The sequence below is a fragment of the Nomascus leucogenys genome, chromosome 9 (assembly GCF_006542625.1).
Source record: "Nomascus leucogenys isolate Asia chromosome 9, Asia_NLE_v1, whole genome shotgun sequence".
NCBI lineage: Eukaryota > Metazoa > Chordata > Mammalia > Primates > Hylobatidae > Nomascus > Nomascus leucogenys.
This window is the reverse complement of record NC_044389.1, coordinates 63055203-63079800: the sequence shown is the minus strand read 5'-3', so window position 1 is coordinate 63079800 and position 24598 is coordinate 63055203. Positions and strand designations below refer to the sequence as shown.

Sequence of the window (24598 nt, the reverse complement as noted above, 5' to 3'; positions counted from 1 at the left end):
AAAAGTCAGGAAACAACAGGTGCTGGAGAGGATGTGGAGAAATAGGAACACTTTTACACTGTTGGTGGGACTGTAAACTAGTTCAACCATTGTGGAAGACAGTGTGGCAATTCCTCAGGGATCTAGAACTAGAAATACCATTTGACCCAGCCATCCCATTACTGGGTATATACCCAAAGGATTATAAATCATGCTGCTATAAAGACACATGCAGACATATGTTTATTGCAGCACTATTCACAATAGCAAAGACTTGGAACCAACCCAAATGTCCAACAAGGATAGACTGGATTAAGAAAATGTGGCACATATACACCATGGAATACTATGCAGCCATAAAAAATGATGAATTCATGTCCTTTGTAGGGACATGGATGAAACTGGAAACCATCATTCTCAGCAAACTATCTCAAGGACAAAAAACCAAACACCGCATGTTCTCACTCATAGGTGGGAATTGAACAATGAGAACACTAGGACACAGGAAGGGGAACATCACACACCGAGGACTGTTGTGGGGTGGGGGGAGGGGGGAGGGATAGCATTAGGAGATATACCTAATGCTGGATGACGGGTTTATGGGTGCAGCACACCAACATGGCACATGTGTGCATGTGTGACAGACCTGTGTGTTGTGCACATGTACCCTAGAACTTGAAGTATAATAATAATAAAATTTAAAAAAAAATTCTTAGATGTAAAGATGCCTTACCTGACTCCACTCAGGTTGGATCGGCATCTTGTTCCCTTCTCTGCCCTGAGACTTTCAAATAGGGCAGAGTAAGATGGAGGAGGTAACTCTTTGTCTCTGCTAATACCTAATCATATAATCTTATTTCAAAAATTGGCCAGTACAATTGGATTGACTACAAAAAAAAATAGGCCTTGTCCATTTATCCAGAGGTTTCCTTCAAAACTTTTAAAAAATTTTATCACCTAAAATGGATTTTACATTATCAGAATTTAGATGTAGCAATTAAGTAAATCTTAAAGGAGGTGTAGAATTCCTTTAAGAAGTTATTGTTTGCTTCCCATTGCAGCAATGTCTGCAATACTACTTTTTTTTTTAGTGAGCCCAAAAACAATTCTCTGCAACTGTAAAAATTATGCCAGAATGCAAGTTTTTGGTTAGTGCCATAGTTGCGTTTTATTATTGAAAATGGGATACGTCATGATTTATTCCCTCCCTTCTATGGAAGGGTAAAAAATGTTAATGGTAAGAAAATTATTACATTTTCTATTTCAGAATCGATTTAATAAGAAATTTACCTACCAGATTTATGATGTTTTATTTTTAGCTACAAGAAATAAAAGCTTAAAAATAACAGAAATAAAAGTCTTAGTTTTATATATGTAATTTTTATAATATATACACAAACTTGGAAATAACTTCTGTCAGTATCCCTTATTATTGTTACATGATTTTGAACTTCTGGACCGACATAATTCAGCTGAAAGAACCAAGAAAATTAATATACACCTGTACTCTCAACTTAGTCTCTTTAGAAGGAAGTGAAGAGAGACTATGAAAGAAAAATCACAGTGTTACTATATCTTATTGAAAGCTTCTATTTATCTCTATATGTGTTCCATATAAAGAAAACTTAAATAATTAAACATAATATAATTGATAAAACCGACATGTTAGTCTGGAGATGTTTGTCACCTATAGGCAAAATAGACTCCTAAATATTAATATAAAAGTTATTGTTGTTTTTAGATGAACATAACCATAATCAAATAATTTTATTTGGTATTTGGTGGTTCTAGTTAATTAAAACAATAAAAAGCTACCTAAGCAAGAACCCTCTTAGAAAGTTGTAAGCATTAGTATAGACTTATATTTATACATGTTTTCTGTACATAAGTTCATTTAATTAATTGATGTAGGTAACTTTATGCTTCACTAAGCATTAATTAAACATCATTGTCCCTGTAATCCCAGCACTTTGGGGAGGCCAAGGGGGGTGGATCTTGAGGTCAGGACTATCAAGAGGCCAGGATCGAGACCATCCTGACCAACATGGTGAAACCCCGTCTCTACTAAAACTACAAAAATTAGCTGGCGTGGTGGCACACGCCTGTAATCCCAGCTACTTGGGAGGCTGAGGGAGGAGAATCGCTTGAACCAGGGAGTTGGAGGTTGCAGTGAGCCAAGATCATGCCACTGCACTCCAGCCTGGTGACAGAGTAAGACGCTGTCTAAAAAAAAAAAAAAAATCATTGTGTATGGCCAGTAAAGAGAAGTGTAATTGTGTAATTTAACATTTTCTTTTTAATTTATCATGGCTTTAAATTTTGAAATTAATGATTTCTGACTTGCATAATATATATTTAGTAGCTATCCTACTTTCACGTTCATATGCTAATCAAATCAAACCAGGAGTATAAGATAAACTATTACATTTGAGTTTAATGTAGCCTACAAGCAACATTTAGCCTATACAACTTATGCATTAACATGACTTGTTGTTGACCATCATTGTTATCTTTCCCTTCACTAATTAGGAACATATGTTTACTAGTTTTGTTTGGCAACTAAAATTTTTCATGCGCCCTAAGAACTTGGTATATAGTGCACAATACTTAACAACAGATTAGAATAAGCTAGAGTAATATTTTTAGCTTTATGCTGTGTAAACAAGGTGATATGCCATTTGGATGAGAGTTGGACATATTAAAAAATTTCATTTCTTCATTTAACCCAGAAATATGCTGAAGTATAAATTAGTTCAATTTTTTGTAGCATTTCATTTTATGCTACTTAAAAATTATGCATTAAGTGGAAAGAATGTTTAATCAGATAATTGGCTTTACAATAAAACACTATACCAATGTATACATATGTTTTAGTTGATGGATGGGTTTTTTAATATATTATTTGTTGTATATATATGTGTGTACTGTTTCCCCATTAAATTAAAGCAATCTGCTTATATGGTAGCTAGTTCAATTTTGATAAGTTTCCACTTTGTATTTGTGCACCAAAATAAATCGTAGTTTGCTTTAAGAAAAAATAGCTTATAAGCATACTTTAAACATGTTTAAATGCAAACCATGAAATTTCTACAAACTCTTTTGTTACTACTAAAGCCATACGTTTAACCATTGGCTATACCTTTTTTGCCACATTTCTGAATGTAAGATAAACATTTGTATTTTTCAGAACTTTATTAAAATGATTACCTGAGAATAAATTTTGTAAATTTTCTTAAGTTAAATTTTCTGTGATTTATGTCCAGCAGTCAGTATTTAGGTTGAAATTAAAAGCCATTTTCAACACATCGAATTCCCAAATTAAGTTACCTCTATCAAAAGGCCAGTTTTTTTAATAAACATCAGAAGTTTCTGTATAAAAGGGCACATCTATTCACTGGAATGGTTACCTTTAGGAAGGGAAGCTCAAAGTGTGTTTGACTGAGTAATAAGAATATTTCGGACGATGGGACTTGGCACGGATAACTGTTAAACCATTGATCTCCTTCAGTTCTCTGTCATTTCTCTCTAAGTGTTTGCTCCCTGTGGATCTATACAGTGAGATAGCAGAGAGTCACAGAAGTATTTTTAAGCACTCCAGTTTCATAGTGTATGCTTCACGGACAGAATAAAATGTATTCCTCCAGCTGTTCAAGAACGAGGGCAAGGGGGAGATAAAAAGAGAAATGAAGGCAAGACAGACTTAGATCTCAATAAATGTTGCAAACTTAGTGTACTTTTACCTCTAAATCCTTTTCCTTACCTCCCACATTTAATTCCATCAAAAAGTCCTTATATTTTCTCCTTGCTTTTAACCCATCATATCCCAGCCACCAAAGGTGCAGGACACCACATAATGTCATGAATTTACATACACATACAAACAAATCCAAGCTGAGCCTTTGGTGCTGTGGAAGAGAATTTAAACATTTTAAAATGTAAAACTAAACATATTATCTGAGGTATGGCTAGAAATAAAAACAATAAAAAAGTGCAGTGAATAGGAAAAATGTAAAAGATTTCCACGTTACAAATGAGCTATAAACACATTTATAATTCATAAACAGCATAAAATGATTGCTTATGTCATATTAATTAAAATAATAAAAGTAAGAAAATATGCTCAATGCAGAAGTACTTTTAAGAAAATAAACAAAAAAACAAAAGTTAACAAAATATTTTATCTGCATCAAAATATTCTTTGGAAACCAAAAATAAAAATGTATCATGTATGTTCTTTCGGGTTGATCTGTAAAAGTCAGAAAAATACAGAGTCCGTGTTATTTAACTTTCCGAAAATACAAAGTTCTAAATATCCCTCAAGCATAAAGCAAAAGGCTTTATGTCTTGCTGAACTGAAGCAGTGTGCTCCCTGTATTAGTACAAAGAATTCCAGTTTCCTTCCTATCAAAAAACATTTTGTTTCAGTCACACTGAAACAAATGACGTGACTTCAATACAGTGTAAGTATAGCTGAAGCTGTGTCCAGAAATTTTTCTTCAGAACTCTGAAGACACCTATAGAAACTCCTGAGGGGAAAGAATGGTTTCTCACAAGGCCAAGAGGAATATTATCCAAAGCGAAACTTGAGTCTGTATTTCACTGAGTTGGTATTTTTCCGAGGTGTAGAAAGGGGAACCTTTGGCTTGATAGGGCTAGGTGGCTTTTTCTTTTCAGGAACAGTAACCGTGAAAGAAAGTTCTGGCTGCTCCGACTGCTTGAATCTTGGCAGAAAATGGGTAGAGATGTGCTGGGGTTTAACCCGGGGGCTGCACCCTCTTTTGGCTTTTCCTCTTTTATTCAGGGCCACATACCACTCCCGCCCTGTTTTTTCAGTTCTATGTATTGCTGAGGCATAGGTATTATAGCTGTTTTCTTGAAAACGCTCCCTGAACTTGCAGTCATCTGTGAACTTGGCCTAAGGTGGAGAAAAAAAGAGGAAATTTAAGTTGTGGCAATCTTTTCATCATGTAATAAAATATAAGGTATTGTAGGAAAAAAAACAATAATTTTGTTGATCTCTGTTCCTCCTACTTCATTCCTTTTTATAAAGGCATGTTTGCTTATTTTAAAGTTGCTTTAAAACTACTATTTTTCTTTCTATATTTCTACTTCATTTATCTTTGTAACACATTTCTGTTCCCTACTTACTTGGTGACATAATATCGATGAATATAAAAGTAACCAGAACTCTTGATACATTTAAACCCTGTTACTATTGTTTAAATACTTTGAAATTGTATAGTTACAAATATTTTAACATACTGTTTTTCCTCCTAGCTCACCAAGAAAATACATAGAACTATATTACTAAGAAACAATTGCCTGGTAAAATATAAATTCCTATTCACAGAAATGGGGTCAAAATTATTCCTTTGAGACAAGCTTGCATTTTTTCAATGTTATCAGTGTGATTGAGGCTGCTGGGAGAGAAGTAGCATATGGCCCCCATTAATATTGCAGGTGTTAGAGTTCTTTAGAAAAAAATAATGTATCTTTACTCAGGCATTACAGGAAAGTATATATGACTCCAAGAAGAAAAAAGTCACTCGAGTTACTAACTATACTTTGGCCAGATCTTACACACACGCAAAATATCTGCCCTTGAAATACTTACAGAATAGTGGAAAAGCAGACAAGTAGACATCCATTATGGTGCAGCTTGATAAATGGAATTATGACAGCGGTATGCAGAGGGTACAATGGCAGCATAGAGGAAGGGCAACTAAGAGGGTGGAGGTGGCCAAGAAGAGGGCAGAAAAGTCTTCCTATAAAAGGTGACATTTGAGCTGAGTCTTCAAGTACAACTAGGAATGTACTCTTACTATGATTAGAGAGGCAGACAAAATAAGAAAAGATTTTCAGGGAGAAGGCACAGTGTGTTGAAAGGTCAACATGACACTTTCAAATACCTGTAAGTAGTTCAGCGTGACCTCTACCTAGGATGCATGTGGGAAGTAAGGAGATGAGCCTGACAATGTAGGTCAGCACCAGCTCTGAAAGGGCTTAGTTTGCCATATTGTGAAATTTGAAGGAATATGTGGAAGAATGGGGGAAGAGTGTGAACTTGGAGTCAGACATGCAATCAAAAACCAGTTCTGCCAATTAAGCTCTTAGCCTTAGCCTCCTTATCCGTAACATTTACAACAATAGGGCTGTTATGAGAATCCAAAGGAGGATTCCGTAGCTTTCATCGAACTTGAAAGATTCCATAACCCCCAAAGAATTAAGAATTCCTGTACTAGTTCAGACTACCAGGTTTCATAATTTCAAGGAGTACTATATACACAGAATTCCTGTGTTTGAGAATACCAAATATTTTGTCCCCTATATATAAAAACACTAAAAGCTACATACTTCTATATCAAACCAAGAAGTTTTATATGGGAATAAAATGGCCTTTTTTTCCTTGTTTTTCTAATAATGCCAAACTTTTCTTTGAAATACTGATCATAACACTGAAATCTAAAAATCTGAATATTGCAAGGCAATCTACATAGATCCACTGTTGAAGTCCACATGGAATTTTTGAGTAGTGCAAGGTACTGACAGTTTTAGAAGCCAACCAGTATCAGAGCATTTCCAACAGCACATTAACTTTATGTACAATAGTTTACTGGAGTTACTTATATTTAAGTGTAGTTCAATCAACAAAGTTCTATTGTCGGGTTATGAAGCCATATATGTAGATCTTCCACAAGTCTACTGGTGAATCTCTGGATATGATCTCCAGCAGGCTGAAGGCAGGTATTTTTTGTTTGTTTGTTTTTTGTTGTTGCTGTTGTTTGCTGTTGTTTGTTTTGTGAGACAGGTTCTTGCTCTGTTGGCCAGGCTGGAGTGCAGTGGCATGATCTCGGCTCACTGCAACCTCCGTCTCCCAGGCTCAAGCAATTCTCCTGCTTCAGCCTCCTGAGTAGCTGGGATTACAGGTGTGTGCCACCACACCCAGCTAATTTTTGTATTTTTAGTAAAGACAGGGTTTCACCATATTGGACAGGTTTGTCTCGAACTCCTGACCTCAGGTAATCTGCCCGCCTCAGTTCCCAAAGTCCTGGGATTACAGGTGTGAGCCACCGCACCCGGCCAAAGGCAGGTATTTTAAACAATCACCACCTATGTATGGCACACCTTTCACCCTGTCTATGATACACTTTGCCAGCCTACGTTTAGGCCAGGACTGCTATGCTGACATCACTTTCGAAGATCACCATTGATTATTCCTATTTTTTATTAGAAAGACTTGCTTACAAATTCATTGTAGATTTGTCTACAGCTGCTAAGCTCTTAAAATGGCTTTCCCATTTAATTAGATAATCCCAGTATTTTATTTCAAAATAAGAGCTATAGACATCTAGAATGTTTCTGGCTCTATAAACAGATAATGAGAATTTTAGAAATGTGTGAAACATTTCATTAAAAAGAGTATCAGGTATATTTACCTTGTCTCGGGGTTTTTTTTTTCTTAAAATGCAGTTGAATGACATTTTTGAAAATGTGTAATACATTATGCCTTGACCTGACTTCTAGGTCTGTTTCACAAAAACAGCGGTGATTGCTTTACTCAATTTTGACAGAGTTAGGTTTTTAAAATGTACTACATTATTTAATATTTTCCCCCAACAGTGCCCAAGAAAATAAAGAGCGAGCATGTCATTTTTAATTGATGTAGATGACAGGCACACACATACATGCACAGGTGCATGTGCAGACACACACCACAGCATTTCTTTTTTTAAAACAGAAATCTATATCATTTCCATTTTAGGGTCTTTCATATGAGTGAAACCCACCTGCCCCACCCCCTACAATTGTTTCATCTAAAATCTTTCTCTTTTCCTCCTCTTTTCCTAGAGATTCATATTCTAAAGTTCTTTCTTAAGAGGAGCCCTTTACGGAGATGGCTATTTGGACTTCAGATTTTTCAAAGGTCACCTAACTGTTACCCAGGGTAGAAGTGTGTGGAGTTCGCAGGACCCACACACTACACACAGCCCCTCAGCTGTCCAAATCCTACATTCTACATTAATACAGGAGTAAACGCAGTTAGACTGTTTTGGCTTTCTTAATTGACTTTTAATTTAATGTTTTGTCTGAAAAATTCTTCCAGCTGTGATGGGACACAGAATCATTTGAAACAAACATTTCAGTGAATTTATTCATCTTGAAGGATCGACTATTCCTGTTAGTATTCCTGGTCTGGCTAAAACAAGATGGTGACCCTAAGCAGTATATCTCTGTACATAATGTTGTGCATGGACCATCGTTATAGCAAAGAGTCAGAAGTCTTAGCTAGAGGTACTAAAATACATACATTTACCATTAGAAAATTTTGGACAATAAATTTTCCAGGCTGATTTTTATTTTTTAAATCTTTTTTTTAATTATAAGAAGTCTTCTAATAAAATATACACTTTTAAAATGATAGAACTCCATTATTTTTCTAGAAAAAAACTCTGAAATTAACAGACCTTTTTCTATAGTTAAAGAGTATGAGGTAGAGAGGTGAATCAAATTTCAGATAAGTTGCTGAAATCAAGACTCCTTCATCTAATTGCCTTACCACCATCAGCCACTACAATGAAAGCAATTGTTTAAATATTTGTTTAAAAAATGTTTCATACTCATTTTTCACTAATTTATTCCACAGATATCACATTCTAGGCACTGTGCTAGGTGCCACTTTTACAGTAGAAAACAGTATTAACATGGTCCTGCCCATGTTTTCGTTGACTTAGATTACATTAAAATCTCTTTAATTTCTCCTTGATCTGGCAAGAATAATAACAGGTTACATTCAACAAACCATACGTGCAAAATTAAAATGAAATGTTTAAAATCAGCATTTTTTGTAGTTTAGTATATACTCCTAATTGACAAAAAAAAAAAAAACTTTAAACAAATCGAACTATTTTTTCTTGAATATCCAAATTATTACAAGGAGAGGAAACATACTACTATTAAGAGAAATAAGAACTTTCTGCCGGGCACGGTGGCTCACATCTGTAATCACAGCACTTTGGGAGGCCAAGGCGGGTGGATCATTTGAGATCAGGAGTTCGAGACCAGCCTAACCAACATGATGAAACCCTGTCTGTACTAAAAATACAAAATCAGCCAGGTGTGGTGGTGCACGCCTGTAATCCCAACTACTCAGGAGACCGAGGCAGGAGAATCACTTGAACCTGGGGGGTGGAGGTTGCAGTGAGCTGGGATCCTACCACTCAGCCTGGGCAACAAAAGCAAAACTCTGTCTCAAAAAAAAAAAAAAAATAGAACTTTTTCACTAGAAGAAAACTGTGGCTGTACTCATCCCTTCTCACAGTGAAGGATCCATTTTAAACAACAGATATTTTTTAAAAGGTCAAATTGAATTCAAAGAAAGCACAACTCCGATTAACTACAATATTCCAGAAATGACTAATTCTGCCAAACCAAAATTAAATAGGCCAATTAAACCAAATAAATTATTTCCAAAATGATATTGTTTAAAAAAAAACTCTCTAAAATCTCTTCTTGTGGTTTTGTTCCTTAGTAAATACCATGATCTATGATGATTGAGTACCTTGTATAGTGTGAATTAAAGCTGTGCAAATACCAGCTCTCATGTGCAACTATAGAAGTAAATATGTAGTATATGAGATACGGAAATAGGAGTGAATTTGAACAAACACCAGTATAAACCTTGGAGTTTGTGTGTATTTAATCAATTTTAATGATTTATTTCAGCTTGTTTTCTTTGATTTGCCTCTTTCTCCTGAAAAACCTTATAAAGTTAACGAAAAAAAGCCAAATCTAAATAATTAAAATGTTGTTATAGACTAATATTATTAAATAACAAAAAGGTTATCATAGACTGTAATGAAAACAACTACAGACCAAATTTTGCTCTAAACTAAGTTTCCTTGCCACATGCATCACTTCCAGTTCCCCTCCCTCCTTTTAGAGCTGCTTGGTTCCCATCCCTTCCTTCCACCAATGGAGCTGCCTGGGACAGGTACCCTAAACTCAGTTCATTTTTTATACTTGTGCCCAGTTCATTTTTATAGCAGGCACCCAGAGGACTACTTCTTACTCTTTACTATATAAGCTGTATGTGGGTCAGCTGTAGCCTTGCCATGCTATCTCCCAGGCATGGCCATATTTCCTGCTTGATACTGGACATTCGTTCCTTCTATATCTCAGTTCTTCATACTGGGCAACCAACAAAATATATAAGTTGGCTTTAATATCACCCAACCAGAGATAATGTAGTAAAGAATATCAACTACAGGATCTCTTTTCTTCACTCACATAATTTGCCTTAAAATTACTCAGAGAGCAGGCTCAAATGCAGCTCCTCAAGCCCTGTCTCCAGGGACTGTGATTTTCTAAGTCTGAGGTGAGACCCTGGACTTGATGTATCATTTACCAGTGTCCCATGTGGTTCTGATACCCTTGAAATAAGGACCACACCAGGCAAAACATGGTATAGCATGACTTTCTTTCTGCGGCCCTTAATAACTCCATATAGCTGGACTATTGGAGACTACTGTGTGTCAGGTGGTTTACATATATAATTTAACTCACAGTAATTCCATGGCTGCTATTAGGATAGTAGTATCCGATTTTTTTCAGGCAGAGAAGTAAAGAAAATGATCCATCTATCACCCTGCATTTATTAAGTGCCAGAATAGACCTGTGATTTAAATTCCATCTTCTGATTCCTAGACTAAGGGTCTTTCCATAACACTATACAAACCAAAGCTATCTCCTAGGCTTTGCTTATACAGTCTTACTTGCTCTGAAGTTGTTTCCTGTTAAAATATTGATGAAAGACAAGTGTCACTCTTCAAATCATCAAAGAAATATATTACCATCTCTCACTTTCTGCTAAAATGGATTTCTGAATCTACAAGGCAATCACATCCAGATTTCCTCAATAAAATAGGTCTTTTAACTAGACCTCCACAGTGCAAAATTGAGGGGAAACTGGCCTTTACTGCAAAGGCAGAGTTTGAACCCATTTTTGTGCCTGAATAGCTAGACATTCAATTTTATTGTATATTGAAAGCCCTTAGAGGGCAAAAAAAAATTCTTTTCAAATGCCTTGATCTAGCTCATGCATGGTCTTGACTGGCAGAGTGGAGTGCTTAGTAAGTTATTTTTTGATGAGGATGATAAGTATTGCTCAAGCCTCCATTTCCCCTTTCAGTAAATATGCTCAGCTTTCGGAGCTGCCGACTCCTCTTCACTCTGCCTGCAGTGCTGACAGTCCAGTCCGGAGTTTCATCCCAGGCAAGCCAGCTGGAACCCTCTGAAACCAGGAAAGGAGGATGTTCTACTCCTTGCTTAGGACTGATCAAGCACACATTCCATGCCTGTTTCGCAAACTCTGCAATTAGCTTTCCTTTCAAACATGATCCCCTAAAACCCTGAGAAACAAAAATAATTCCACCACATGCTTCTCTCTGGATCTTTAAAATAAGCTAACATGTTTTTCCCCAATAAGCAATGAGCTTCCTGCATACTTTATGAAAAGACTGAAGAATACATGATAACCACCTTTTCCAAGATTTATATTTTTTAGGGAAAAATCAAGATGGACAACAGAGCTATGAAAAAAGTCACAAGATTATAACCATAGGAAATCCATGCCTCTTTAAGAGGTTGAGCTTGGAAATTTTGCTTTGAAATTAAGTTCCTTGGAGAAAGGAAAACCTGGTAGATAAGGGACACCTATAAGCACGCAAAGTTTGGATGTGAAGAAGAAAAGATCAGTGATAAATAGGAGTTGGGGGCTGGCCTGAATAATTTAAGGGTCACAGCTGCCTGACCCCAAAATCAGAAAGAAAGAGATTAAGGATTGTCAAACAGCTGCCTGAGAGCAAATTCAGGAAAATCTGTTTAAACATTGCGTGGAACACTTTTCAGGCAGTACTCTAAGTGTTTTACATGTATTATCTTGTTTAAAATACTTAACTATCCCAATAGATTGTGACTTTAATTTTCCTTCTTTTGTAGTTGATAAAACCAAGGAATAGAGGATGATTAAAATGACACAGTTAGGAAGTGGTAGAGTAGGATTCAGCCTGGGGCAATTTAACTATGTCTTTACCATCACACTCAAGGCCTTCCACTCCTAGTCTGGACCCACCTCAGATAAATCTAGAAAGGCTCTCTAGGGTACTTTCAGTAAGGATGCCCACCTGAGGAGGGAGCAGGGACAGACAGACAGATAAAGGCAGAAAGAGTGCTCAGTCTCAGAAGCTACCTTAGCAAGGGAATGTGTTGAGAAAGACGGTACAGGCCACAGCTGTGGCTTGGAGTAGCCCTCATGGCTCTTTGGAAAGTAATTATCTCCTCCTGCTGTTGATGATTCTTGATACATTTGGACAAAGACAAGACCATACATCCTCATCCTTGTAAAGAATGCTGAAAAATCTACACGATAAGAATGTGGTTGCACTGCATATTTATAGTATACCAATAAAGGTTTGAAGGAGAGCTGCCTGTAGATCAGGGGCTTGAATGAGTCCAGGGAGCCCACATTTAGATGGCTGAAGCTCAAATAAAACTTCTCCGATGGGATTAACAAATTTAGCACAAAAATGGAACCAGCATCAATGCTGCCTGCCTGAATCTGCTCTGGCCTACTCTTTCAGTTTGTCATATTTGTGTCTATGGCTGTAAAATATTTACTAAATGAAGATTTCTGTGAGCAAAACAGATCTCTTTTCTGTTTTGAAAGTTTAACTTGGGAGGCAGGAGTTTCCTATGCAACTCGTCATTGACAATGAATAACCAACATTTGTAAAATTCTGTGGCAGACACATCCCCTCTTCTCTAGATTCTAAAGTGAAGTACTGGAGACACAGGAGTAGACGGGGGAAATGCCAGTTCAAAAAAGGTGACATGAATCAAAGAGAAAAAGAGGTACCTAGAATGGGGAAATTTGCAATTTTAACTATAAGCCTCAAATTGCCTGTTTATTTGCCTATTAGAGTGCTATAAATATTCTAATGATGTGCCACAGTATTTATTTTTATATGTAATACGAAAATATTTTCATGCACATATTAATTTCTATACACTAAGAGGTGAAAACAATGTAATTGGTTCCAAACAAAATTTAATATCTTCTTTGAAGCTAACTTTTATCTACCAAGCACTACAGCGTTTAAAGAGAAAGAGAAAATTCTAGGAGGATATAGTTCTGGTTCAATCACTAGTTAACTGTGTAACCTTGGGAAAATGATTTAACATCTATGAGACTCTTTCATCACCTCATTATCTAATGAGATAATGTGAGCAAAAGGGCTTTTAAAGAACTATGGAAGTACATTATCTCTGCCTAGTAGCTAATTTTTAGTACTCTGATTATTATTACAAAAACTGAGTTGAATATTTACAAGTATCCATGAATATTTCTCAGTACAGTGGGGGATTACTTTTCCCAGAATTCTATTAATATTTTATATTTTTAGTTTACATTTGTTTTGTAGATAGAACTCTAAAAGTACCCTTTAAACGCCTCTGCAAAATTTTTAATTTAAAGCAACTCACAAATTACAAGTTTAATCCTAAAAGTCTATGAGTTTTTAACCTTTTTTGGGGATGATGTAAAGTTGTAAAAATCAGAACTCTTAACTAAATCAAATAATCATATTTAGAGTTACAAAAACTATTTCCAAGCATGTTTAACTAGAATGTGAAAACAGGAAAGAAATCAACTGGGCATAAAACTGGTAATTGCTAGCATTAATACTATTTCTAAATTCAACATCTTTAAAAAAATAAATCACTTTATAATTTAATTAGGTTTTCACCTAGAGGAAAAGTGCTAATAAATGCTCAGATATGAGAAAGTGGGCTTGGATAATTGATTTAAAAAGAATCCACATGATCATAGGGCTTAATATTTTTATCTACAATTTAGCTCAAAGTCATCAGAATGACTTTTATATCAAAGAGCTTCAGTGAGTGACAAGAGCAAGACTTGCTTTGTACTGTTTAAAAGTCATTATTCTGTGAAATAACTTTAGCCTGCCAAGATGAGAAAGAATAACAGATGCTGTTTTTGCATTATCTGCATTATTTCAACCAGCCATCCTTAGACATTTGGGTCAAATTTCTAGAAATTTGTTACTTGCATTTGACAGAGGAATCATGTATCTTAACCTCTCAGTCTGACCTTTCTAATTGGCTTCCATTTGTAATATGTTACTTTCTGTGGCAATTATCCTTAAGCTGTTCCAAGTTTAGTCTATTTTTTTGCATGTACTATGGCATAAATCAGAATATTTTGAAAGTTAAGATTTTCACTCAAAACAAACCAGTCAGAGAAAGTTTCTTTGCATGCACTGTGTATTATTATGAGGTTAGATTTTGAAGGTGTTTTAATCTTTTATAAACTTAAGGTAGACTGAAGAAAAGTTATTCCGTTCAGATGTATTTAATCGTTGTTTTCTATTCTGTATGGGGATTTTTTTTTTACTTTTTTTTTTCCAGCCCTCATGAGAACTCATCTGTCTGTGGATTTTAAATAATATTTTAAAATAAAATTAAATGCCCTGAGAATGATACATTGGACTTTGGGAACTCACGGGGAAAAGGGAGGGGGCTGGGGGTAAAAGGCAACACACTGGGTACAGTGTACACTACTGGGGTGATGGGTGCACCTAAATCTCAGAAATCACCACTAAAGAACTTTTTCATGTAACCAAATACCACCTGCTCCTTAAAAACCTATTGAAATGAAAAATAAATTTAAAAAAGTAATACCCTACTTTTTTCACAGTGATGCAGAATGTTGTCCCTTAAATAAATGAAAAAATTAGAAAAATATATTTCTATGAATATTATACTATAGCTTGCTAGAGTATAGTAACCAGCTGAAAAAATGAAATGGTAAATTGTTTAATAGTTCTTGCAATGAGCAACTTAAGAGTTTAACAAAGGATTTCCATTGATATTACTAAAGTGAGATTTTAGTGATTTTTTATATTTAGATTATATTTAGATTGTTACCCTATAATAATAGGCAATATTTATTGAGCACTTATAATACACCAAATAGTATTCTTAGCACACTGCATTATCGAATCCTCAAATAACTATAGAAATTGTTCAAATTCTGTCTCTTCCAAAAGATATTAACATATCACTTTAGATGTTAAGAAAAGTAAAATTATAAAAGTCTTACACATTAAACCAAGTGGTATTCTCACTGAATTTTTTAAAGATCTATAAAATCAAATTATATATGGTAAGTTTCAATTGACTGCTATCAATTGAAACTTTCTATAACTTTGAAAATGGAAAAAGTGATATTCCAATAATTTATTTAATAAAGACTATAAAGAATCAGGATTAAAGGACTAACTTTAAAGAATAATTGCTTTCAAAATGTTTTAATGTGAAGAAAATAAGTATGCCACTGAAAAAGCATAAAGCATCTTTAAGTGCAGTGTGTATATACTAATACAAATAAACAGAATCTGTGAGTGGGAAAACTAAGCTGAACATATTTTGTTATCTTTAAAATGTTTTAATACTTCCCAGGTAATGGGAACTTTCATAATGAAGCAAATAAATAGTTTGTGAATTGATTACAATATATAAGACTGGTCTGAATAAATTTTTGAGAATGCAAAATTAGTTTTCATAGTATTAAGAAGTCATTATTTTTGATATGACAAAAATACAAGATAAAAATTCTTCAAATTAATTAAATAAAATTTGTCTATGAAAGTCAGAGTCTTCTAATTATTGTTTTTTCCCTCCTTACTTGTTAATATGAAAATACTTTACGTTACTGAGACCCAATTTGGTATTATGAGTAGCCTGTAAAATTAAATAAGAACCTCATCTACTTAGCACAAATACAATCACTATAAACTTGTAAGTTTAAAATGTGATGAAATATATTATTGCCATATTTCTTCTTATGTGGGCCACTTCTAAGAAATAAGTGGATGGCTACCCCTTTGAGAACTCTATTTTCAAATACACTTATGCTTAAACTTTTTATAGACTCTATAATATCTTTTAAGTAAATTAAATATTTAAATTATTACTTCTAGAAGCACACAAAATTATCTTGGTTAAATGTAAAAATACTTTCTAAAAGTTAAGTTCTTTGGGCAAATTTTCCTACCTACGAATTTGGAAAATTATTCTGTTTTACAAATGTAAAATCTTTATAGCACCTTTAACAAATATAAAGTGGTTCTACTTACACTTGCATGGAGTTTTCCTTTTTTTGACATCGCTAAAAATTTGTTGCTGAAAACTCCTCGTATTCCTACAATCCCCTGAGACACAGCAAATATTTCCAAAATACCTAGGATGACAGAAATCCCAAAATAAAACACAGGCTCTTCTTTATATCATTGTGAAGAATTAAATTTCTACATAGATTCTTTCCATTCTTTATTATTGTGATTTAAAAAAAGAACTTAGTATTTAACATCCTTATTGTTCATGACATTCACTGTGTTAAAAACAAAGAAATCTAGGATTCAAGGGTTCATTTAAAATAATTTCAAGATTCAGAAATTTGATTCTGCTTCATCAGTAATTATTTGGACAAATAAGTTGCTTTTAGTAAACAATGAGCATGAAGTTTTCTCAGGTTTTAAAGAAATTAAAAAGACATTTAAAAAATGTTTTTCAAAATAATTCTCCTCCATTGTTTCTTCATCAAAGATAATACACTACTTTGAACATTAAAGCACAAATCTGTGCTCAAGACTAGTATAACTATTTGAAAGTCTGAAAAATAACACTTATTTACATTAAATAAATTCCTCTACTCTAATTATCAAGGTTATAATGGTAGTTACAAATAAACATATACCATACTCAGTCTTTTAGTGACTGCATTTAAAGACTACATATAAGATACTGAAAGCATTATAAATAACTTGAAATTATTGGTTCAATGAAATGTTTAATGGATTATGCTTTGAGACATCTTGCATTTTGAATCATTTCCTAGAAAAAATTAATGAGATAATTTATTACATTGTTGTTTATATTTTGTATTTTATAGTTAGCATTATGAAGTCAATGACCCTCTGTCTCCTACAGTAATTTCAAAGTTCACATCCACTGGATCAAGAGAGTTACACACTACAGTTCATAGAGTAGTTTAATAAGATAAAATGCATAGTCTGCACTTAATTAGAAAGCATGCTTATTTAACATAAATTTATGTATTTTATATGAACATGAAAAAAGCATAATGTTTTTTATTAGTTGTCTATTTCAAAATTTTTAAAAAGAGATTTTGAGCTCAATAGAGCTAAAAAGGGACCTGTCTTAGAAAGGAAAAAGGGAAGCCAGGTGCAGTAGCTCACACCTGTAATTCCAGCACTTTGGGAGGCTGAGGCTGAAGGATTGCCTGATACCAGGAGTTCAAGACCATCCTGGTCAAAATAGTGACACCGCATCTCTACTTTCAAAAAGGAAAAGAAGGAAGGAAGGAAGAAAAGAAGGAAACAAAGAAGGGAGGGGAAGGAAAAAAGAATATCTCAATATTTCCATCTATAATATTCTGAGCATATATACTAATTAGGATATCTCAATAGGACTCTGCCAAATAGAGAAATTCATCAGATTTTCTTGAAATAGCAAACTCTCCCTGCAGTATTTGAGGTACATATAAAATTAGTCTGTTTACCAAAAACAAGAAATATTTTATAAATACATGTGAGTAACTTGATTGAGCATTTATATTGTGCAATGTGAACTAACATCTATAATTCTAGCAAGCACTGCTGTTTATTTATTCAACTTGGTTTCTCAAAAAACTTGATTAGAAAGTTTATGTGAAAAAGGGGATAACTGAACAACTTATTTAAAAAATAGATGTTTTTAGCCCAAAGTAAATAAAACACACTTTAGGGAAACTGCAGGTACCAGTTCATTAATAGGTGTTTCTTTAAATTGAAAAACAGAAATCAATTATTGGAAACTACTTTTGCTTTTAGAAGGAAACTGAAAAAAAAAAAAACTGACTGGTGCTGTATAAATCCTTTCCTTCAAAATGTTTTTTTTAAATTCTATTTATAATAGAATTTATTATAAACATTATTTGAGTGTGCTTCTAAACATTTAGAAGCATTATCATTTTATCATATATTAACAAATCACACCAAATGCTTTGTAAAGTTACTCTACACAGATGTAATATGTTATAATATTATTACTAAAGCATGACTATAACAGTGATACAAAGTTAAATTTCTATCGGAAATACAGAATGATATTGAGAATAGCATTAATGATTTTAGATATTTGGGAGATGGGGGATGTGACTGTGAATATTTATGTAAACATGTCTTTCAAAAATGAGAAAGAAAGAAAGTGAGAAATTGTATATGTGTGGAATGATAGATACCAAAGGGACAACATGGAGTTGATAGAGGAAAGATTTGGTTGTATATTTCTTCCAATTTACTCATGGTGCTAGATTGTTAGAGGCTTTTAATTCCATTCTCTGGAAAATTATCCGGTTTTGAACATGCAGATATATTGTATATTAGTGAAAAATACATGGTAGAATAAAAGATTAAAGTCTCATAAGTGTATATGTTTGTATGCTAACTTTTAAGATGTTGAGATAAAAAGGCTTTATAAATATTTGCTTTAATAGAAATACTACTGCTTTGCTTAAATAAATAGTTTCTGATAATTAGCTTATTTTCTTTTTAAACAAAGACCCATTTAGATGCATTTAGCATGTATTTCAATACAGTGTACACTCTGTGTATATATTATGTACAATTTGCATGTAATGTATTTTAAATATGGGGAAGATGAAATAATATATGTGAAAGTGTTATTATTGTATTACATATTGCAGGGTTTCTTCTTAAAAGTTCCAGGATAAAAATGATATATTGCCTGAGAATTAAAAGATTTTATAACTTTGAGAAAATTATCTTTAACTGAAAGCTTAAAAATAAACTTTACATATATCATTCTATTTAATATTATAAAGAATGCAGGAGATGTAAGAGATGAGATTAGATGAATGAATTATTTTTCACATGAGTAACTTTGGTATTGATCTTCTAAATCTTACTATAATTATGACCTAATATTAAGAACACTGTTATGATCATAATTTCCAAAGTAATGTCAGCAGTGATTTCACAATGACTTGTTTTCTGGAGCAGATTCAATGAGTTTCACGGTTCAGTTTCCTGCCCTCCTCCCCAAAACATCACAGGCCTATTGATTTTACTATGACAAACCTCAGTAACTCATTCAGGAGTTCTACATAATTTTTTAAACCCATATGCCTTAAATCACAAATATATAAATTTTAGAAAACATTTCTCTGACACTGATTTTTTTTAATTTCAGTAATTTTCTGACCTTTATCATCGGGAGTCACATATATTAAATTTGATGGAAACTTACAGTTCTCCTTATGGATGCCAAGGCAGTATTTCTAAGCAAAATTGTGGAAGGCCAAGCTTGTCTCATAGATGGTATATAGTCAATGACTGTTTGCTAAATTTGGCTGCCTTCTTTGATCTTCTCACTACCTCTCTTTTCTCTTGTCAGGACACCCCATGCATACACAAGTATGGACAAGTGTCTTAGTACTCTCCTGCTACTGTGGCCTTCTCCTGCTTGAGAAGGCACTGGCTGGAGGGGTGGCTCAGTGTAAATAAATTCACATTAAAGTGCTACTGATAGTGTGTTATTTTTCTTAAGGTGTTCCCATTTAAGAGGGTCAAAAGAAGAGGAGAATGCTTAACAGAAGGAATTATTCTCTCTTTGTGGAATTTCAGCATTGACACCTAGGCTGAAGAAGGCAAGAATGTCTTGGTGTCTCTCAACTTATACACACAGTCTATTCCACTTACACATTATGATATAAGTTTACTTCCATAAAAAACACATATTTCTAGATTTTTTACTTAGTCCTCTGCAGATTTCTTACTATAATAGGGCTCTATTGATAGTGGTTGATAATAACTATACAAATTTTTCCTTTTTCTCTCTTTTGTTAATGAATAAAATATAGAAAAGCACAGATATTCCATGTATTCAGAAGCTTTCAACAACCCATCTGAAAATCCCCAGACAAAAATATTTTAAAACTGAAGTTTCTCTACTTGCTTCCACAAAGTAACAGATATGCTGTGCCAAGTTATCAAATCTGAATCTTGAAATATTCAGTTTAGCAGTCTTCACTGATTAAATTAGCAACAGAAATTTTCCGCTTGATTTTTCTGCATAGTAGATATAGATTCTGATTCATCTAGGCTTGGGGGACTGTCTAATGACTCCACATGACCCCAAAATTGGTAGTGAATTTAGATTTTTTTAAAAAGCAGTAACATTGACGATTCTATTAGCCAAAATATGTGCTTGGAATTTTCATATTTTATGTAAACGCTTTGAGTTTGTGTAGCCAAAGCCTTAAACTTTTCTTCCCTAAACTGACAACTACTTGATTGCCTATTCTTCAATGGCCCAAGGTAAGTCAACAGAAGCACTGTATTGACATTAAACTTGAAGGCATATATATTAAAGCAAACCCTTTGTTTCCACGCAATAGTTGGGTCATCTATCTTGTCTTGTTCATATTTCTTCGTTTTTCCACAGTATTTCCTCATAATAAGGATTTATATATAATGAGCTTGATTTCATTTTCTGTGTTCAAAACTTGGAATAACTATTGTGTAAGAGAAGCTAAGAATATATTAACTGGTCCATGTAAACTAAACAAATTATGTTTGAAAGTCCATGGTCATGGTGTACTTCTCACGGTGAAACCAGAAAACATTTGCAATTTGCAAAAAAAAAAAAGTTTACTTTCAAATAATATACGATTATCTGTTCTATCAGACAAATACTACAGAATATCATTAGGTTTAAAATAACTTGTTAGAATGCAGTTTCATGGCAAAGCTTTGACTTTTCTGAAGTATCAGGGTTGTAACAAAAAGAAAAGGTTTTCTATCATCACTAACTCACCGACAGTAGAAATAGAGGATGAGATCAAACTGAGGTATCCTCTGTGGCCCTTGATCCAGCCCTCTTTTAGGAGATTTAAACACGTTTCCTCACATACTCTAAGAAAGGTCATGGCCAACACCTTAGTTTACATGAATGTCAGGAAACATCAAATGCTGCCTTCAAAGAGGTAAATGACCAACTGTAATTAGTAAGTTTCTGTTTCTTTTACAGCTAGGTAATGGCAGAGATCCATGTTAAATTCCCAAATTACATGCAAATTCTGCATTGATCAATGGTAGTAAAAATTTTATGAAGTAGTATTAGACACTCCAGACAACACAAAGCAGAAAATCACTATGATTTGAATATTTGCTATGCTTTCTTCTGGGGAAAAAAAAAACACTCTATGGAAGACAAACAACACAAAAGTAACCAAAATATCATGCTTAGTGAGATAGGTATCTTATGTTGGGTACATGATTTATGGCATGAATGAAAGCAAGTCATGTGAAAGACACAGAAACTAAACTCTGAAAGGTTATTGTAAACAGGAATAAATAGGAAAAAGTTTAAATAAAGTTTTTTGTTGGCACTGTTTTAGGAAACATCCCTGTTCTCTTGTAGATATCTTTCAACATGGATTTTAAAAGAAAATGTACATTTTACATACTGGGTAGTGGTCAATGTCTTGTTATTCTGGGTGCATTCTTTTTGATCTGCTCTTATTTTCCCCCCTTTGCTTTTCTACAGCATCCCCTCTAGCAAGGCCTAAGCTGTAAAACTATCTTCGTCTCATATAGCGTCTTCGTAGAGAAGATGGTGAATATCCTGGGAATGAGCCTTGCTTTCTGAGATCTCTAGCACACCTAAACCCTCCCCAGAAGCATTCTCTGAGCTCCCTGGGCTCCAACCTGCTGCCTGCTGCCTGCTAGTTTGGGGTCCTCCCTTGAGCTCACGGAAGTTATCCTCCGTTGGTGCTGTCATGTACCCAGGGAGAGCGGAAATGCAGCCAGGAGACAGCAGCGCTTACAGTCATCTGTCTTTCAGTGTCAGCCTGGTTGCTCCTACATGTTCCTAACTTGCTCCATCTCACACCAGTGACTCCATGAGTCGTTACAAGAAGAACAGAAGAAAGAAAGTTTTCTTGTAAGAGAAGGAAAGGTTTCCAGAAGTGGGAATAAGCTGTGATGGCTGATGGAGTCAAGAGACCGTTGAGACAAAATGAGAAGGACGAATGGAAATAAATAGATGTTACTGATTATTCCCCAAATCTCAGAAAATTCCCCTTCACCCCAACAGATCTTGCCCTTTATCCCCCAAATAAGCAGTTATTCGATGAGTGAAATAAACTCTAAAATATGGAAATAGTTTCCTTTCGGGAGTGTGAGGGAGGCCCTGGGACTCGCTGGTGCGTGCGCGGAGGGCCCTCTCTCCAGCTGGGCGCTCCAGGCGCCCTCACCACGTGCGCCGCAGGCTGCTGAATCAGCGCGACCAGATAAACTAGACAGACGCAGAGGGGCGGGCATAGACCTGCTTTTCTCTCAGCATGAACCATCAGGTCTTCCACATTAGGCCCCCCTTAACCCCTTAGCCAGCCTACCGCCTTACCCACTTGCGCGCCTCCGACCCCGCTTTGGAGACTGCTGGCTGCCAAATTTTCAGCCCGCCGGTGGCGTCCACGCTCCTCTGGAGCCTGTGTAAGAAGGAGCTCAGTGCCCCGTGGAGTCGCTGGTCTGAGATGGAGCGAGTTAGGAACATCTAGGAGCAACCAGGCTGACACTGAAAGACAGGTGACTGTGCACGCTGCTGTCTCCTGCTACATTTCCGCTCTCCCTGGGTAGGGACAGGGAGACAGGCCCTGGCTGGGGGTCTGCCTGGTGGACCAACCCGCGCTGGAAGAGCGATCTGGCCCTACTGAGCAAAAGCCCCACAGAGATCTCCCCACTCCTACACACAGCCCCAAACCGTCCCTGCCCCCAGCTGCCTAGAGGCAGTGAAGGGAAACCAGAGGAGTGGCTGCGATGGTCTGGAAACATAGATGGGGTGGAAGGGAAGAGGAGATGAGAAAGGAAAAAAGAGAACGTGCTGAAAGAAAAAACTCAGAGGGAAAATTTAAAACTTTGTTTATAAAAAGTCCTACAAAATTTGCATCCCTACCAAATGTAACCTCTGCGTTTCTTCTAAAATAAGGAACTTTCCCCCAACTGTTCTTGGGGACCAGAGGCTGGTCACTCTCCTAACACGGTGTAGTCGTGGTCTTAAGATACTAAACGTTGTTAAATCCAACTCTGGAGTTAGTAATTTCAATGTTTATCAAGTCTCCCTCTCTAAACGCTTCCAGTTTTCCAGAGCACAATCTTCTTCCAAGCAGGAATGTCTGTCTGGTGTCCCTTAGTTATCTGTCTGTCTATCTATCTGTGTATCTATCTGTCTATCTATCTATCTATCTACCTACCTATGTGTATACATTGTATACATAGACTTATATACATATATGCATATACATATACAATATTAATTTGAGGTTTATGGTAGCGCTTGGAAGAGGGAAGTATTTGGGATTTGATTCTTCTTTTCAAAAAATAACTTCAGTTATGCATAGGGAGAAGGGCTGCTCTTTGATGCCTAATGAAAAATGCCAGGCTAGTTCATAAGCAGCAGGTAAACAAATTGAACGAGAAGAAATGAATTTTTTTTTCTCTCCTGTCATGGCTGGGGACTCGTTTTTGAGGCTAGAGCAAACTGGAAACAAGGTACCCCTCTGGGCACCAGCCTCTAGGTAACATACACCTCAGAAATCGCAATTCCTCATGCCCAGGAGAGGGGTGCGTGTGCGCACGCCACATAGATGCATCTCCACCCAACCCGCCCGGCTGTTTCTGAGGATCAGCTTGGTCCCAGTGGCCTGGGCTCAGGAAGGTGAGCCTGTGGCCCGGGCAATACCTGCTGTCCCTCCCGAATCTTCCGCGGCCGCCTAGGACGGGTTTTGTAGGAGAGCCAGTAACTTACTTAACATATTGGCTTCGTGGGAGCCATTGACTTTGCCATCCGGGTAGATCTGCAGATGGAAACCGATGCCCACTCTGCAGTAGAGGCTGCCGGTCCGGCGCCCCGAGGGGCTCCACTGGAAACTGCTCTGCTCCAAGCCACTTCCTTGGCTGCCCAGAGAAGCTGCGGGGGAGGAGGAGGCAGAAGAGGAAGACATAGCGCTACTGCTGCTCTGTCTGCTGCTGGAGCCTCTAGGGTTCCTATCAGTGGCAGCGGGTCCGGGTTGCCCTTTGGGGGCGAGACGCTTCTCCCCGTGAGCCCAGGCGCTGAGGATCAGGTGGCTGAAGAAGAGGAGGAGAAGGAAGGACAAGCTCATTCTTCCAGCCGCGGGGGTCCTAAGCGCATCTTGTAGGGCTGATTCTGGGCTCTGTAGCCCCTGTGCGGCTGCGTGCCTCTGGCGCTGCCCGCCTCGCCGCACCGGGTGGACATAGCCTCGGGGAAGAGAAGGGGAGAGGGTAAGAGAGAGGCCACCCGAGCGGATCTCCGCGCTGGCACCGGGATATTTATAACGCCAGTGATCTCACTGCTCCGTGCACGCCTGAGAAGCTTCCCCTCACCCTCGGCTTTGTGTACTCACTGGCCGGTGCGGGGAGGGAGCCTCGCGGTCCCAGGG

General features: G+C 36.1%; 1 protein-coding gene across 2 annotated transcripts; it reads right to left on the bottom strand.

Annotated features, from left to right (window-relative positions):
* Positions 1-199: 199 nt before the first annotated feature.
* FGF5 (fibroblast growth factor 5) lies at positions 200-24598 on the bottom strand. Of its 2 annotated transcripts, XM_003265804.4 has the most exons (3): positions 23947-24598; positions 16194-16297; positions 200-4894 (listed from the first exon to the last, which is right to left on the bottom strand). In XM_003265804.4, the coding sequence occupies exons 1-3, from the start codon at positions 24299-24301 to the stop codon at positions 4547-4549; spliced, it is 807 nt and encodes a 268-aa protein (XP_003265852.2). In that variant the 5' UTR covers positions 24302-24598; the 3' UTR covers positions 200-4546. The 2 variants fall into 2 exon arrangements, with proteins under 2 accessions (XP_003265852.2, XP_030674919.1); XM_030819059.1 differs by lacking the exon at positions 16194-16297.

Bases quoted from the DNA above. Each gene is read 5' to 3' on its own strand.
- FGF5 (XM_003265804.4), bottom strand. From the start codon at position 24,301: ATGAGCTTGTCCTTCCTTCTCCTCCTCTTCTTCAGCCACCTGATCCTC. The intron at 16,298-23,946 runs GTAAGTTACTGG...CTGTCATCCTAG, and splicing joins CCACGAAGCCAATATGTTAA to GTATTTTGGAAATATTTGCT. The intron at 4,895-16,193 runs GTAAGTAGAACC...TCTCCACCTTAG, and splicing joins AAGGAAAACTCCATGCAAGT to GCCAAGTTCACAGATGACTG.